Source organism: Entelurus aequoreus, linkage group LG03 (assembly GCF_033978785.1).
Source record: "Entelurus aequoreus isolate RoL-2023_Sb linkage group LG03, RoL_Eaeq_v1.1, whole genome shotgun sequence".
NCBI lineage: Eukaryota > Metazoa > Chordata > Actinopteri > Syngnathiformes > Syngnathidae > Entelurus > Entelurus aequoreus.
The window spans coordinates 40,640,286-40,657,292 of record NC_084733.1 but is presented as its reverse complement, the minus strand read 5'-3'; the positions used below and the strand labels follow the sequence as shown (position 1 = coordinate 40,657,292).

At 39.4% G+C, this 17,007-nt stretch overlaps 2 protein-coding genes across 4 annotated transcripts in view; one reads left to right on the top strand and one right to left on the bottom strand.

Annotated features, from left to right (window-relative positions):
* ldlrap1b (low density lipoprotein receptor adaptor protein 1b) overlaps positions 1-7,569 on the top strand; it is a 73,768-nt gene extending 66,199 nt beyond the window's left edge. The window contains exons 9-10 of one of the 2 annotated variants that reach the window (XM_062041803.1): positions 6,923-6,954; positions 7,195-7,569. In XM_062041803.1, the coding sequence (XP_061897787.1) occupies positions 6,923-6,954; positions 7,195-7,241 (79 nt within the window). In that variant the 3' untranslated portion in view covers positions 7,242-7,569. The remainder of the gene's footprint in view (positions 1-6,922; positions 6,955-7,194) is intronic. The other variant, XM_062041802.1, reaches the window with a different exon arrangement.
* Positions 7,570-8,397: 828 nt separating this feature from the next.
* LOC133646447 (uncharacterized) lies at positions 8,398-16,562 on the bottom strand. 2 transcript variants are annotated; one of them, XM_062041800.1, is made up of 6 exons: positions 16,427-16,534; positions 13,931-14,139; positions 9,817-10,675; positions 9,645-9,742; positions 8,995-9,092; positions 8,398-8,926 (listed from the first exon to the last, which is right to left on the bottom strand). In XM_062041800.1, the coding sequence occupies exons 2-6, from the start codon at positions 13,954-13,956 to the stop codon at positions 8,706-8,708; spliced, it is 1,302 nt and encodes a 433-aa protein (XP_061897784.1). In that variant the 5' UTR covers positions 13,957-14,139; positions 16,427-16,534; the 3' UTR covers positions 8,398-8,705. The 2 variants fall into 2 exon arrangements, with proteins under 2 accessions (XP_061897784.1, XP_061897785.1); XM_062041801.1 differs by lacking the exon at positions 13,931-14,139 and having other exon boundaries at positions 16,427-16,562.
* Positions 16,563-17,007: the final 445 nt, after the last annotated feature.

Below are 17,007 nucleotides of genomic sequence, written 5' to 3'. Positions count from 1 at the left end.
GACATTACTGGTGGTCACTATAAAGGGGCGTTTTTACCTTTACTCAGTGTAGTGAGAGGAGTAAGTCGAGCTTGGTAACCATACTTTTTGTCTTGAAGGTAGAAAAGTGCTATACAAGTATAACCCATTTATTGGAGGCTATTAGACATTGCTTATTTGGATGTTTATTGGATGCCTTAATGCTGTAGATGCGTTCTTTAGACAAACCCATTGAACTCTGCCTTTTTATTAAACAATTCACTACATTGCATTCAAGAACTCTGTGTGCTTTATTTTGGCAAAATAGGAAACACGTCAGACAAAATACAAAACCCATGCTTCAACGTTTAAGCGACAGGCTGACTCAGAATGGCTACAATCATAATGTAAAGTTTATTACCTTTCTGACAATGTCAAAAACATTTATTATATCTAAAGGTAACATGTTTTTATTCTTAATTTGGAATCTTATTATTGCAGGTGTATGCAGGGCCGGCCCGTGTCATAGGCCGTATCGGCAAATGCTAAGGGCGCCGTCCATCAGGGGGCGCCACGCCAGTGCCACAAATGTTGGAGAAAAAAAAAGAAAAAAAAAAAGTTGGTACTATTATTTCTAAATACAAAAAATAATCCCACGTTAATTAAAATGCAAAGTAAAGCGTATTTAATAGAAATATTATTTGTTACAACATTACGCAAATAAAGGAAAATAATAATGTAACGTTAGGTAATTACAGTACTCCCACCTTACATTCCTCAGGGACATTTGTATTAGATCTTTTAAGCAGGTGTTTTCTGTTTACATTGTTATTGCCTTCTGGTTAGCTAATGTTTGCCCTGCAGGTAATAGTCGCTTTTCCACCCCTTTATATATTAGGTATAGTTGTAAGCCTAGTTGTTAAAGTACACATCATTAATGTTAATTAAGCAATATCACATGAGAGGGAATGCTGTTTTTTAATTTGAGCACTGCTGTGATTCGGTTAAAGATAATCATAACATAACATTCTCCTATAATATGTTTGCTTTCTTTAAGTAAAAAAAAAGGTCAAAGACAAAGCTATTCGGTTTCTTGTGAGTATATACACTTCACTGCCGATGTGGGGGGGCGCCACCTAAAATCTTGCCTAGGGCGCCAGATTGGTTAAGGCCAGGCCTGGGTGTATGTAATGTCATGGTGGACTTTATTTTGCACGACTCATATTTATTTATTAATTATTTTCAAGATAGTGAAAGGAGTAAGGATTTTAATTGTGCCTTATAGTTGATGTTCTTCTGCCATCTAGTGGTTGTTGCTTCAAGTGCATTTTGTTCAAGGACTGACAGAGTTTAGATATGGTATCATTTTCAGTTTTTATGTGTGGTTGTTGTAGTTTATGGTTAATTAGAATTCCTTAAGCTTGTATACTCCATGCACAAAGTAGTTTGAATCCAGCTGTGATTAACTGACTGTTAAGTGTGTAATCATCAGAGCTTTTGTAGGTGTTGTTACATGGTGCATCTGTGAATAGCTGTTTATTAGGAACCACCATAAAGACTCATTGAATAATCATTAATGTGTGAATTCCCCCTGGGTGTTTTGCTTTCATTTGGTAAAGGGGTGGGCTCTGCTTTTTGTGCATCATGCATTTAGAGGCGATTGTTTGCTCCGTTATCAGATTGGTCTCCACACGATGTAATTACACTGCAACCTTGTAAATCTCCCCACTCTGCATTTAATGAGTTGGTTTCCGGCATGAGCACAGATGGAGCTAATCTTAAAATGAAGGTTGCTTGAGGGCCTCATTGATGTCTTTGTCCTTTGCCGTCGTTACTTCTGTTTTAGGGGCGCTAAAGCATCCCTAAACAGTTAAAAACATTTTTTTTTTTTTTTTTACAAATAATGAGGTGCCTACAAATTCAATAAAAAGTGCACAGAATATGGATTTAAATGAATGATCGTATAACCTGTCATTCACCTAAAAGTGATCATAAATCACCTAAAAGTGATCATAAATCGTGATTATAAATCGCTTTTACTTCACTGGACTTCTTTGTTCCTTCTTCATACAAGAGACTACTGCCCTTGCTGCACAATGAGTGCACACATGTTGAGATAAAGCCCAACCATACACTCACCTTACTGAGCCTTACTCCTTAATGTCTGCGTGTGGCTTGAACAATAATTGTATTGTTTAACTCTTTTGACATGAGAACTGCCTTTATTCTCCGGTGTTTAAGACTCATCGTGATGGTGAAAACAGATCATCATTTTTGGTCCATATTGATAATGCCATCAAAAGGTGGAGCTTGGTGACTTGGCATGATGTCCTCTATCTTATAACTTTCAGCACCTTACAAAGATATTACTTGTCAACATTTTTATTGGTAGGCTCACTTCAACAGAGAGAAACACAAAACCTGAAAAAACATAAAATAAATGTTACAAATTAGTTTGTATTTGAGGATGAATAAGTATTTGACTCCCTATTAGCAAGCATTCTGACCCTCACAGATTGGTTATGTCAGGGGGTGTCCAAACTTTGTCCACCAAGGGCAGCATACTGAGAAATAAAATTATGTGGGGGGCCATTTTGTACATTGAAGATGCTAAACCAATTCAATGTATCGGCTGTCAGTATATGCTAAACTATTTGAAGCTATAGTTACATCTATCACTTTTGTGTTGTAGGTGACAAGGGAAATGGGTTGTATTGAATCACTTAACTTTTGAACGGAAGTAAACGAAGTGGTGGGCCACCACACCAAGATACTGTAGCTGTTGTGCAGCAAACAGAGTGTGAACTATCTTCAGTACGCAAGGGGCCTAGATCTTCCCACTAAAAGCCGAAACGAGCAAAAAATGCAAACGATGCAATATAATAGATCCCTATACGTTATCAAAAAATATTTGTCGCGTGATCTCTAGGAATTATCGGTCGGTCGTGTTCTCAGACATGTCACAGTATCTTGTGCTCCAGACATTCTACACGGCAAAACAGATGAAAACTTGGAAAAGCATGGAAGTCTACAATTTTTGTGTGTGGCTGGGTCAAAGAAATTGGTATCAAGATAAATCATGCATCATGATTTAACGTTGCATCCACAGCCATGTTTGTTGCTTTGTTGTTGCACGCGCCGTTTACGTTTATGCGGGTTTCCCCCATCTTTATCAAAATATAACTATATATGTCAATATTGTGTATGTGCTGAAAGCTTTATTTACGATTGCTCCCTTTGGTAAAAGCTGAACTCTTTTAGATTTTGCTCACATTTGATTTATTTTATTCAGACACGCGGACTTGGTGCTTTTTGAAACACTCGAAGCAAAAATGTGTTTTAAGGACTCCGAAACAAGATAAAATACAAGTCATATCAAGGTAATACTTAAATGGGAAATATTAAATGTTAAAAGTAATCAAACAAACCTTTAACGAAGTGATCATTGCAAACTTGTGCGTTCTTGGACTGGAGTGCATGACACTTTTTTTTTGTCTTTCGTACAATCTTGACGTCTTAAGCCCTTTTTCATTACCTCTCGAGGAACTCTGAAAAGACTTTGATCTTTTTTATGAACGCAAGCATAGGGCATTTTTCTATGAAAAAAGCCCAACTGCAGTCCAGAACGCAATGACAACAGACACTCGCTGGCCCACCACTTCGAGTCTCACATATTTAATGAGCCGGATGTGACGTCAGGTGAATACAACCTATTGTTGTTAGTGTTATATATGTAATATATCTTATTAAGAATATATATATTTCATTTTTGGAATGTGTCAAGGGCCAATAAAAAACTACATATCAGCCAAAAATGGCCCCCTTGCCACACTTTGGATACCCGTGGGTTATGTGCTATTCAAGCACACATGAGTCATGTCTCTTTAGGAAAACACTCTTAAGAAGTCATCATGTGGATAAAGACACGTAGAAAGATTATCTTCCATTTAAACCTCTCCACCACCTCAAAGATTATAAACCAGCACAAGTCTTGATAATGGCATTCAATGTTATAGACCAGGGGTCGGGAACCTTTTTGGCTGAGAGAGCCATGAAAGCCAAAGATTTTAAAATGTATTTCTGTGAGAGCCATATTATATTTTTTTAACACTGAATACAACTAAATGCGTGCATTTTTAAGTAAGACCAACATTTTTAGAGTGTAGTAAGTCTCTTATTCTTTTTAATAACATTGTTATTCTGAAACTAATCAATAATAAATAAAATACTTCTTACCAATAATGCGACTTCTTGAACAGGTGCGATAGAAAACGGATGAATATTTATTTTATTTATTTATTCCCCTACCTCAGGGGGGGGACTCGGCGGGGCGGTTGCTGGTTGTTCCATCTCCATCGTTGGGGTCCCTGCGGGTGGGGTGGGTGGTTCCTGTGGCCCCGTGCTGGGTGGTCCTGTGGCGGCCGGCTTGGGTGGGGTGGCCGTGGGCTGGCCTTGCCGCGCTCTCCGGGGGTGGGGGCTCGTGGGGGCCCTGTTGCCGGTGGGGCGGGGGCGGTCTTCCCGTCCGGTTGCGGGGGGTCTCCGGGCCCCTCGGGCGGGGCGTCCCGCCTTTCTGTCCGTGTGGGGTGTGGTCTCTCGCTGGCTTGGGGTCTGGCTGCCCCCTGTTTTTCTCGTGCCTTGTCCTCTGCCGGGTGCGTCTGTCTGTGGCCTGCTGCTGGCCCTTGTGGGCGGCACGGTGGGCCAGGCTCTGGGGTTCCTGTCGCTGTCCGGCTTGGCTGCGTGGGGGCGGTGGCCCCTGGTTCCCTGGGCACCACACCTACTGTTTGTGGGATGGGTTCTTGGGGAGGCTGGGGCCGTACTCTGGCTCCCGCACACACTGGGAGTCAAATGTATTGTACATGCAAATTCACATATACTCACACACATACATACAGACATACATAGGTACTTACGCTCCCACATACATACTCAAAGTTCGTACATCCACACGCACATTCATTATACAAACATACTGTATACACATACTGTACATATACATTCACTGTAAAAACATACATATACACATACAGTACATATACACTCACTGTACAAACACACACATACACATACTACACATACATTCACTGTACAAACACACACATACATATACTGTACATATACATTCACTGTACAAACACACATTTACACATACTGTACATATACATTCACTGTTCAAACACACATACTGTATCCACATACTGTACATATACATTCGCTGTACACACATATACACATACTGTACATATACATTCACTGTACAAGCACACATACACATACTGTACATATTCAAGTACATATGCACACATACACTCATGCACATAATCACGTTTCATCAAACATACATTAACGTTGTTGCCCTAGGGTAAACTGGGTATAACACATGGCACACTGACAAAGCTTAACCTATTGTTACTATAACAATCTACAAGGTTAAGGTTGCTTCTCTTTCTTCCCCTCCATTTTTCTGCATTCTTTCGTATCTCAAGTTATCATTACGTATATGTATTGTTCCATTTGAACAATTGTATTGTTGATAATAAAGGTAAAGTACTGGTATTGTTTATTATCAATAGCACTATTTCTATTGGTATTCATATTGCTCCATTTTTAGTGTAATAATGCTCAGTTCTGTATTTTTTTTTAAATTTTCGCTAACTGCTTATTTGCTATTACTTTTACCATCATATTTGTACATGTCGTATTTGCTGATGTTGCTCTGTTGTTGTTGTTGTGTTTGCTGTTGTTGTTTTTGTCTCTCTGTCTAATCCCCCTCTTGTCCCCACAATTCCCCCCTCTTGTCTTCCTTTTTCTCTCTTTCTATCCCCTCCTGCTCCAGCCCGGCTGCACCAAATGATAATATAAATACATTTAATAAAGTCAAAATACAAGTAAGGCAACAAGAGAAGTATCCTACACTTCTCTTTTGTAAAGTAAATCTGAACAGCCGATATGGGCATCTACATCATCTGCTATATGATTTGCACGAGAAGCTGGGCAGGACATTAAAAAAAAAAAAAAGAAAAAAAAAAAAAGAAAGAAAACGGATGAATGGATTAAAATGAATGAGAATGTTTTATAATTTGAACGTTATTTTTTTTTTTAACACTGTGATTACCAGCGGAATTATTCATTACTTATCGTGTTAAACAATGTCAGCTAAGATTTATCTGAGAGCCAGATGCAGTCATCAAAAGAGCCACATCTGGCTCTAGAGCCATAGGTTCCCTACCCATGTTATAGACCTAATAAGGACATAGATTGTAGACCTGCACAAGACTGGAATAATCCCAAAGATTGAAGATTTAGACTTAGACAAACTTTAATGATGCACAAGGGAAAAAAGACCCATGCAAGACAAGAATGACAGATTGTAGACCTGCACAAGACAGAAATAATGACATCAGGGACTACAGATCTGCACAAAACTTGAATAATGATATCAGAGATTGTAGACCTGTTCAAGGCTGAAACAATGACAGAGATTGTAGACCTGCGAGAGACAAGAACAATTATGACCTTAGTGAATGTAGACCCGTACGTGATTTGTAAAATTTTCTTAGAGAATGGAGGCATGCACAAGACTGGAATAAATATGACCTTAGAAACTGTAGACCTACACAGGACTGGAATGACAACCTCAGATTGTAGACCTGCACAAGACTGGAATAATGACCTCAAAGACAGTAGGCCTGCACATTGGAATAATGACTTTTGATGTTGTGAACTTGCACAAGACTGGAATAATGACCATAGATGTTGTAAATTGGCACAAGACTTGAATAAATATAAGTGTAGACCTACACAAGACTGAAATAATGATGTCAGAGACCATGACTGTCTGTTAAATGTTTGCAACAACTAACATAACATAATTTATTGGCTTTTAAAGTGGGTTAGTGTTTGCATCTTAGAACAGATTAAACTCTTACCTGACTTGTGATGTTTGCCTCCACCCCCACCCTTCCAGCCGCAGTCTGGATAGCTTTGAATCCTGCTCAGGTAATAATGTCATTACTTGATTTAGTCACATGCTCTTCATCTGTCTGCATCTCCATGTTTGACCACATCCATTACCGAAGGTAGAGCAGAAGGGAAAGTTCCCCTTGGCGTTGACGCATCTTCATCACGTTTTCATCTAGACCTATGATGGGGTCATTGAGTTTACAATTCATCTTTATACCCATGTGTTGTTCATTATAATTGTCATCTTTTGAAACGTCTCCCCTGCTGTTTCCGCAGACTCGCTGAGTCTCGCACTAACCCCCAGGTCCTGGACATTGGGGTAAACCCTCAGGATTTTACCACTGACGAGTGCCTGTCCCCAGGCAAATGGGACCAAGAGGACATGGACTTCCCCGCACAAAAAGACTCTCTGGGGTTCTAAATAAAAGCCTCCTCCAAGATTGTGACCGCCGGCGGGGTCTCCGCCCGCTACCCTGCAGCCCATTGAGGTCCTCTGGTTCGGACCGATGTCTCTCAGGTGCTTCTGCATCTACTCAACCAGTGGTTGACATGAGCAGGCTTCAACAGGCCAAAGCAATAACAAATGTTTATCGTTTGTATAACAATATGTTACAGTCAGTGTATCTTTCCTATTCACATCTCTTTATCCACTCACTGTGTGTATTGTGCTTTTTTTTGGGAATGAAATGTGTATTCGATGTAAAAACAGAACTCATGGCATGACCATTACAACTGAAAGTTTATCACAAAAAGTCACGTGTCATTGACAATATATTTCATTGGCGGACGTCACCAAAGCATTAATACTCACCTGTGTTGGACAGAACTTAAGTTACTACCTGTGTACTACAAAGCTCCTGCCTCTTTGTGGGCAACACAAGCTTTAAGGAAAAGTGTGTGTGTGTGGAAGCTGAATGAGACAATCTTATTTTCCCCCCTGGCCCCCAAGTTCAAAATCTATTTTTGCACTGTGCATGTATCTGTTTCAAAGCACATATGTAGGTTATTTGTATGCTTCTTTATTAATTTGCCGTGGATGAGTCGCTCTGCATTATAAACATGTGGCTGCTTAATTCCAGAATAAGTGTAAGGTCCAAAGTACCACTTAAACTGTAAAATATAACCCAAACAGGGGAAGGATTGTCCAACCACTGTTTGAATACAGAGCTGCACTGACTGGAATGTTTCAATATCCAGTGTTATTTTTTTGGTATGGATTTTATTTAACTCATTCACATCAAATTAATTTGTGTATGTATTTTTGTTCCTATAAATTACAATTCATCAAATGACTCCTAATTATCTTAATTTGTATTTGATGCGGAATTTTGGGTTAACTTCAGTTCAACTGAAATGTTCCAGAAAATATATTATTCTTGTTACGGTTTCTAGAGAGTTGTACAAAAAAAGAGGTCACTCATAAATATTTTGTAAGAAAAAGTGAGAAAACACTGTGGTCTAATCAGAACAAACATTGAATCCACTTCACTGTACTTTTATTTAGAAATGGTTAAACAAACTGAGGGAAGGTCCCAACATGAACACGTGATCTTGTTTAGCCAATAAAATGTATGGAGGCAAAGGCAATTTGTGGGTTTCACTTAACGGTTCAAACAGACTATTATAAAAAATACCTAACCTGTGAAAAATGGCTTTATTAGCCAACATGCATGATAATAAAGTGCGCCAACACGACACATGTTTACATAGAATACAATACGTAGAAAAATAGTGCAAACAAAAAAGTGCAAAGACAAGAACGGTCATAACAAGAACAATAAAAGGGCTTAGAAAACTGGACTTCTTTGAAATATTTTTGGCGTCTTGTTAAAGCGCTTGTGCATGTGAGAGTTCTTGGCCTGCCACTCGCGAAGGGTCATTTTGGGCACAGCTCTCCCCAAACGTGCTTGGTAGTTCCTGCATGTTAGGTCACATGGATGCTGCCATGATCTTCCGGAAGCGCCATGGCCGACATGTGCCATCAAACTGCGCAATTCACCGACAGCATCTTGGCAAATACACCAGCATGTTTGAACAGTGCAGTCATTTACTACAGGGGGGGTTCATGGGTCTTACCTTGAGCACCTGAACCCTCATGGACGTGTTGAAGGACTAACTGGACATATTTTCCTTTCTCTCGATTCCAATCCTCTGCAGTTTTGAAGACAACTGGCCTGCAAAGAAAATGCACATCAATGATTGCTTTTTGTGTTAGATTAGTGTTCCTCAAGGTTCCAATTTAGGTTATCGCTTTTTCATTATTTGGGATATCAACTGGTTGCCCGTGAGTTCAGTTAAAAAAAAAAGAAAAAAAGAGGCTCACATTTTTGCATTCTTAAAACCAACAGGGTGTCGGGTAAAGTGCCTTGCCCAAGGTTACAAAGGCAGTGACTTGGATGGCGTAAGCGGAAAACGAACCTGGACCCATCAATTTGCTAGCACGGGTGCTCTACCAACCAAGCCACGCCGCCCAAAGGCATGTTACATGTTAAAATTGTGCTGTTTGGGGGTAGAGGGCTGGCACCAATTACATTTGATTTGAAAATTAATTTCAATGGTAGACATTGATTTAAGATTCACATGTTTTGAGTTAAGAGCTGCGTCACTGAAACCAATCAATCTCGTACGTTGAGGTACTACTGTATACATTCACATGTTGACATAATGGTTACGCAACTGAGTAAAGTGGTTACGGCTCCCCCTATAGATGCCCCACTCTCACTTGCCTGCTACTGTTTTTTGAGTTGGACCTCTTCTTTTGGAAAGGTGCATCTGGTGTACTGCTGGGCATGGGCTTACTGGGAATCTGCACCACTGATTTCACCTGTGGAAAAAAATAAAAATCATCACATACCGACAGAGAACACAGCATCAATGCATCCGTCTGAAACTGCTTACCTGGACTTTGAAACTAGTGTCCGAATCAAGTGCACTGCACTCAAGGAGGGATGTTGTCTCATTTGACAGCACCTCCTCACCTACATGGCTCACACTACAATACCCCTCCTTCACACACATAGAGGATTCCAGAATGGGGGGGCCGATATTCCACTCCCCTTGCACAGAGTCGCCCAATAGTTCGACAGGCGATTGCACCGACAACCCGCCTACGGCCAAGTCTTGATGGTTCATCGCGAGAGGGACGCTGCATCCTGAAACCTGAGTTGGCCCCAGAAGCCCAGAGGCAAGATCCTCCGGGCTGTAGGTAGGCGGGGGCTGCAGGTACATGGACACATATCCTTTATCCTCATCATGTTTTACATTACCATTAACGTCTGAGGGATCAAGGGACAAGAGTTTATCGACATCAGCGTCAAAGGCAGGCTGATGACCTGAGATCGCACACTTCAACACACAAGGATCCACATCTTCGTGCCCGCATGGTTTCGGGGTCAACTCGCACGCGACATTGGCCTGGACTTTGACAGATGGCACTTTGGTCGACATGGCGGCCCGGGATGAGACAAGAGGGGAGTGTTGTGTCGGCGCAGGGCTGCAGAGCGACAGCGAAGGTTGAAATGGTTTCTTTGCCAGATTCTCATCGTTCTCCTGATGGCAATCAGCTAATTTACGCTTTGTCGCACCACTGGCGACAATTTCAAATTTATAATTAATGAACGGCTCAGGGAAACTGTCCGGGTTCCCTTTAGGCATGTTCATCCTAGAGTACAATGACAAAGGCTTAAGGTGCCTGACTTTTTCTGGAACCATTGTGGCGCTCTTAGTTTGCATGATTTTGTTTTGTTTTACTCCATGTCTGTTAGGAGAGAATAGAAGAAAAATATGATCAGTCACCATCAAGTAAAACATCTTAACACAGTAGATAGATCCCTGCATAATGCCCAGTGTCACGTTCTCTGGTCATCCGCACATAAAAAAAGTCTGTTTTCGACACATCTCGCTATTACTAGGGATGTGCCGATCGAAATTTGAATTGCAAAACAAATATTTACCCACCACTAGTCAATAATAATAATGATAATCCCAAGAACTGGTCACAGTCCAGCCTTGTGTATATCAGAATTACTTTTAAACATATGAACTATCTCAAACAGGTCAGCTGCAAATATTATTTGGTAGGGTTGCAGCTATGGATTATTGTAGTAATCAAGTTATCAATCTATTAGTTTGTTTGATTAATGGAGTAATCGGATATGCATATTATAGGAAAAATAGTTTTAATAAACAATTATATTTCTGCTTGCCATAACCTTCATTCTTTTTTTTTTCTGCACATCATCAACAATGAAGTTGCCCTTTTTAAAGTATGCGCATTAATAAAAAAAAAAAAGATCCATTGTTCAGTGCCACAGATCACGGCACCCACACACCACCATTGTCATGTGTGCTCAATTGCAGCGTCCATGCGGAAACTATGTCCGTGTATATAAAGTTCAGCTCCATGTGATCCGGATTTTATCCATTAAAATTAGTTACACTCATTAAATGATTAATTGACACAACAAAATATAAATTTAAGATTTTTTTCTAATCATATCTATCGTTGCAGCCCTAATATTCTTAAAAGTAAAAATAAAACATAAAATGCCAGGCTTTTGGTAAAGTTTTTTTTACTAAAATCTATTTTATTTATCTGCTGTTCTTATTTTAACTGTGGGTGGGTAGGGTCATTCGTTTTGCTATTATGTAAAACACTGTGTTACAACTTGCGTGTGTGAAAAGTGCTGTACAAATAAACTTTGAGTGATTTATTTCGCCGTGTGTAACTACTATGAGCTGTAAAAACACATTTTGAACAATTATCATACATGTATACTTTAACACATTAAAGACATTAAAAGAGCACAGAGACGATGCAACCAGCTGCCACTTCAGTGGCGCCATTTCTACATACAGCTCAAAGTAAACAAAAAATGAGTAATAAAAATTACATATACGATTGCACCATGCATAGACAAATGACAAAACAAAAGCAATTACAACACCAACATACTCCACGCTAACATCTGCTGGTGTGGGGGACAGCATGACCAGAAACAGACCCAACAAAGCAACCAAGAGAGCTGACTCGTCCAAGTCCCTCTTGTTTTCATGTGTTTTTATCTTATTTTTTGTGGACTTTTTGTATCTTCACTGCAACCACATAATTTCCCGATTGTTAAATAAAGTCTATACTATCCGGAATAAAGGTGAATGAGATGTGTAAAAACGGGATCAGGAAAATGAGGGGGATCTACTGTAATTGTTTATAAAAAGGCATTAACCTGCTTTATTTCCATGAAAATTCCTTTAAACTATGATGGCTGACAGGGGCGAACACAGAACAACTTTCCAACGCTCTCAACACAGGAATGACTCAAAAAATAATGTACTGCAATATCATAAAGAAAATGCCAGAAACACACAAACAAACCTAGTGTGTTTGTGTGAGGGGGGTATTCCAGAGATTTGCATAATTTATTTTTGCATTAATGTAATTGCAGCGTTTAGTTTGTTTTTATTCATTAGTCGTGACGCGCGCGCAATACCATGATTTTCTATCCGATCTGATACTGAGAAAATTCATGCAGGTATCGGCGATTCCCATCTGATACTTTGTGAAAATATACCTAATGTGTCTGATAAAATTTCAGAAGATGTGTATTTTAAGTGTTGCTTCGCCAGCGTTGTCAACTTGGAGACTTTGTTGCAAAATCTGGTGACTTTCCAATTACTCCTGGCTAATTTTTTTGTGTAAACAACTACTAGCGACAAATGTAGGGACTTCTCCCTGTATTATTGGAGACTTTTTTTTGTTTTGGAGACTGTTCCCTCAACAAGCAGTGACACGTGCTGCCAGGCAGCTGGTGCTGCGGGAGCAGAGCGGAGACCCTCACAGGGCTGGAATTGCAGCGGTTCGAGCATGCGCAAATCATTTGCCGTCTGGACTTCTATGGTGGGTTCTATTTGTACAGGGAAGTCGGAATTTCCGAGTTCCGAGCTTAAAGTTTCGACTAGAATTTTAAATGTAAATGTTTCTTTACTGTCACACTTAAATAAATTACACATTTTGATTTGCCTACTGTTCACAGCCTCAGTCACTTGCTCACCTTGTCTTGGTTTGTGTGTGTCTGTGACTAAAGTTGAACATCTCACTAGCTAGCTCCTCATATCAGTGCAGAGAGGAGACTCACACTCCTCCAGACTACAAATGAAATGCACACGTGCAAAAGCTTCCACTTTTTCCTCCTTTATTTACAGTGCAAGATGTCAATGTAAATATTTCTTCACTGTCATGTCAAGCTAAAATAAACGTCCCAATTCCATTGTTCATGTTAAAGAGCCAGTCATTAGATTTAGTTTGTTAGTGAATATCACAACCCTCCATTTTTTGATCAAATTTGATACTCTAGCATTCAACAATGTACAACAAAACTGATTTTAAAAAATCAAAAGAAGAAAGTTAATTTGCTGTTAAAATGTGAAGTCTTGTGAATCATATTTATGTAGCGCTTTTCTCTAGTGACTCAAAGCGCTTTACATAGTGAAACCTATTATCTAAGTTACATTTAAACCACTGGGAGCAGGTTGGTAAAGTATCTTGCCCAAGGACACAACGGCAGTGACTAGGATGGTGAAAACGGGTATCGAACCTGGAACCCTCAAGTCGCTGGCACGGTCGCTCTACAAACCGAGCCACGCCGCCCCATATATATATATATAATATCCATCCATCCATTTTCTACCGCTTGACCCTTTTGGGGTCGCGGGGGGTGCCGGAGCCTATCTCAGCTGCATTCAGGCGGAAGGCCGGGTACACCCTGGACAAGTCGCCCCCTCATCACAGGGCCAACACAGATAGACAGACAGACAACATTCACACACTAGGGCCAATTTAGTGTTGCCAATCAACCTATCCCCAGGTGCATGTCTTTGGAGGTGGGAGGAAGCCGGAGTACCCGGAGTCACGGGGAGAACATGCAAACTCCACACAGAAAGATCCCGAGCACAGTATCGAACCCAGGACTACATATAAAATACTATAATCATACTTGTCATTTTTTAAACTCACTTGTGTATCTCTTTTACAGCGTCCATTGCAATACATTATGCAAATGAGGCGGTGTCTAGCGACTTTGAGGACAGCCAATAGCTACTTTTCTTGCTGAGGAGTTGGCAACACTGTGCTGCGCTTAAGGCAGAGGTGTCCAAACATTTTCCAGCGAGGGCCACATAGAGAAAAAGTGAAGGATGCGAGGGCCACTTTTATACATTTTGTATCTGAAAAATACTCAAACCAAAACAATGTAGGTGAACATATGCTAACATTTGAAAAACACTTGTACATCTTAGCTTTGTGTTATAGATAACAAAGCAATAAAATAATTTTAATAATGATTTTATTTGTACTTATGTTAACTGTGCTCTAAAGTAAGCTTGTATTTACTAATACTGCTATTACACCGTCAACTGAAACGCTTTTGAGGGCTTTAGTACACTCAAAAACATATCATGTCTCACAAGAAATTTGTACACTTTTTCATCATGAATCATGAAAGACCTCATACAGTAAGACGCTCCGGTTGTTGGCCATTTTGGTTTTCAGGTCCCATTTTTGGGGGATTTGGTCCTGTTGAATTGTTCATAGTTTTTTGTTCTAATTTGATTGATTGAGTTTTTTGTTGTAATTTGGGACCTGTTTAGTTTGTTTATAGAATAAGCCGCGGGCCAATAAAAATCGTGGTGCAGGCCGCACTTTGGACACCCCTGGCTTAAGGAATCATCTAAATCTATATTAAATCACAGAGCGAAACTAGTGATGTTGTTACTTAGCATTGAATGTGTTATCTTATTTATATTCAACTCTGTATATAAGTATCTCCAATTAGCATACAGTAAAAGGATACAGACACTTGCTGTTTTATAATACAAAGTGACTTATATCAATTGCCATTAATTTTCTTAAACGAATGACAGACTGAATGACTGAGCTCAGCAGTGTGCCTTACCTGCGCGGAAGAAAAAGTAGTTCCCACCAATCAGCAATGAATGAGTTACTTTCTTGTTAATGATATACATCAGGGGTGTCCAAACTTTTTCCAGCAAGGGCCGCATACAGAAAAGTTGAAGGCTCTCGGGGCCACTTTGTACTTTTTTTTGTACATTCAAGACCCGAAAACCTCTTACATGCCAGTTACTATTAGTTTTTTTTAATTTTGCATGATTTCCTGTCCAGCGCTCTTATTTTTTGTTCCACTTCCTTTTTCACGACCTCAACGTTGTACCTTTACACTTCATGCGTCTCTTTTCCATTTGTGCACCTGCCTTTCTCTGGTAAAGAAGACTTGTTTACTGCACTTGCCTGCCGTCTCCGCATCCCGGAGTGCCAAACGTAACAAAAACTAATACAATGTAGTTTAATCAATTATTCTTATTACTATTCTTTATCAATATTAGTATGATTATTACATTATAAGGCTTAGCACACTCAAAATCTTACCATTATCATTGTTTTCTGCACTTGCCTGCCGTCTCTGCATCCCGGAGTGCATACATAAAACGAAACGTAACAAAAAAACAGTATAATGTAGTTCAATCAATTATTGATCTTATAATTAGTCTTTATAAATACTTATTATTAATATTTTGCTTTCGCAAACTCAAAATCTTACCATATCTTGCAAGAAATGTGTACATATGTTCATCAAACACCATGTAAAAGACGCACAGGTCAACAGCAATTTTGGTTTTCAGGTCCCATTTTGGGGGAATTTGGTCTGGTTCCATTATTCCTAAGCACAAATTGTATTTTGTCGGTGTCGCGGGCCAATTAAAAACTAGCTGAGGGCCGCAAATGGCCCCCGGGCCACACTTTGGACACCCCTGATATACATTATCTCAAATAATTTACGTATCAATTGATTTAAATGATATTTTCGCGCTATATAAATATATTTCAGCATCAATTCGCACATTTACAAAATGTCCCCATTACATTTGTTTTATATTGTTTGTGTGTTTTAGTTGCACGCTTACCATCCTCGGCCACCGTGTATGAGCACCATTTGTAATTGCCAATATTATAAACTAACGAAATAGTACATATTTTTTCGCAATTATGGTACCAATAACAATCGAAGATTACATTTCAGCACAAAATCTTGATGATACAAGCGCTAACTCGCTTTAAATCACAATTTCAGACTTGCAGTAGTCCACAAACAGAAGGAAGTAAAGAAAGATGGCGGTAAATAAATGCGCTAGTACAGGCACACCAGCAGTAACAAGTAACACATTTAAAAATGACATTGGTGCAGTTAAAACACTTGAAACTGAATTCAATTTAATTATTTCATTCCGTTTATCGGTAGATAAAATTATGTTCCAAAGAATACAAGTCAGGAAGTGGTCATTTTAAATGACGCGCCCAATGTCAGGCGTGAGTTTGTAAAGCTATTCGCTAACAAGTGTTAGCTCGCGCGAATTTACAATAAAGCTTCCGTCCGAACCACTTTGTTGCCTTAGCACCAACAAGAAGACATTTGTAACATTAAAACAATAAACTTACACCATGTTACACCTTCACAAACACGCAGGAAACTCCGTGCCAGGAGCTTCTTTTCGAAGTTGCCACTGCCTTGTGAGGAACACCCACTGCCGCTGCCAGCCTGGTGGCGGTGCACACCTGTGGACGTTTAATCCTACACATTACTCTTCATTATAATACTTACATATGTCTTGATATTGCAGGAAAGGATGTTCATCAAGCTAATAATATTAGACACGCAATGATTAAAATATATCAAATAAAAGTTGCAGAAGTCATTTTTGTGACAGCTTACAGTGCCATCTACTGGTACCTCAGTTCTAGTACATACTATTTATGACAAGCAAAGTGCTCTTACAGAAAATGCCTGGTTAGAAACAAAGTATATATATGTATATATAAATGATATTTACTTTGCATTTGCACTGACTTTACATGTCAATTATAATTAAGACAAAAATACATTATTTTCAGAGGCCTCTATGCGCGTTTTTCACCAGTGGGATTGCATTTAAACAGTATTATTATTATATAAGACTGGTCAGAAAAAACAACATTTTTAGTAAATACAAAAACCATTGATTTTAGATAATTTAGAAAAA

Bases quoted from the DNA above. Each gene is read 5' to 3' on its own strand.
- LOC133646447 (XM_062041800.1), bottom strand. From the start codon at position 13,956: ATGGACGCTGTAAAAGAGATACACAA. The intron at 10,676-13,930 runs GTGAGTTTAAAA...CTCTCCTAACAG, and splicing joins GCTGTAAAAGAGATACACAA to ACATGGAGTAAAACAAAACA. The intron at 8,927-8,994 runs GTAAGACCCATG...GTATTTGCCAAG, and splicing joins TGAGGGTTCAGGTGCTCAAG to ATGCTGTCGGTGAATTGCGC.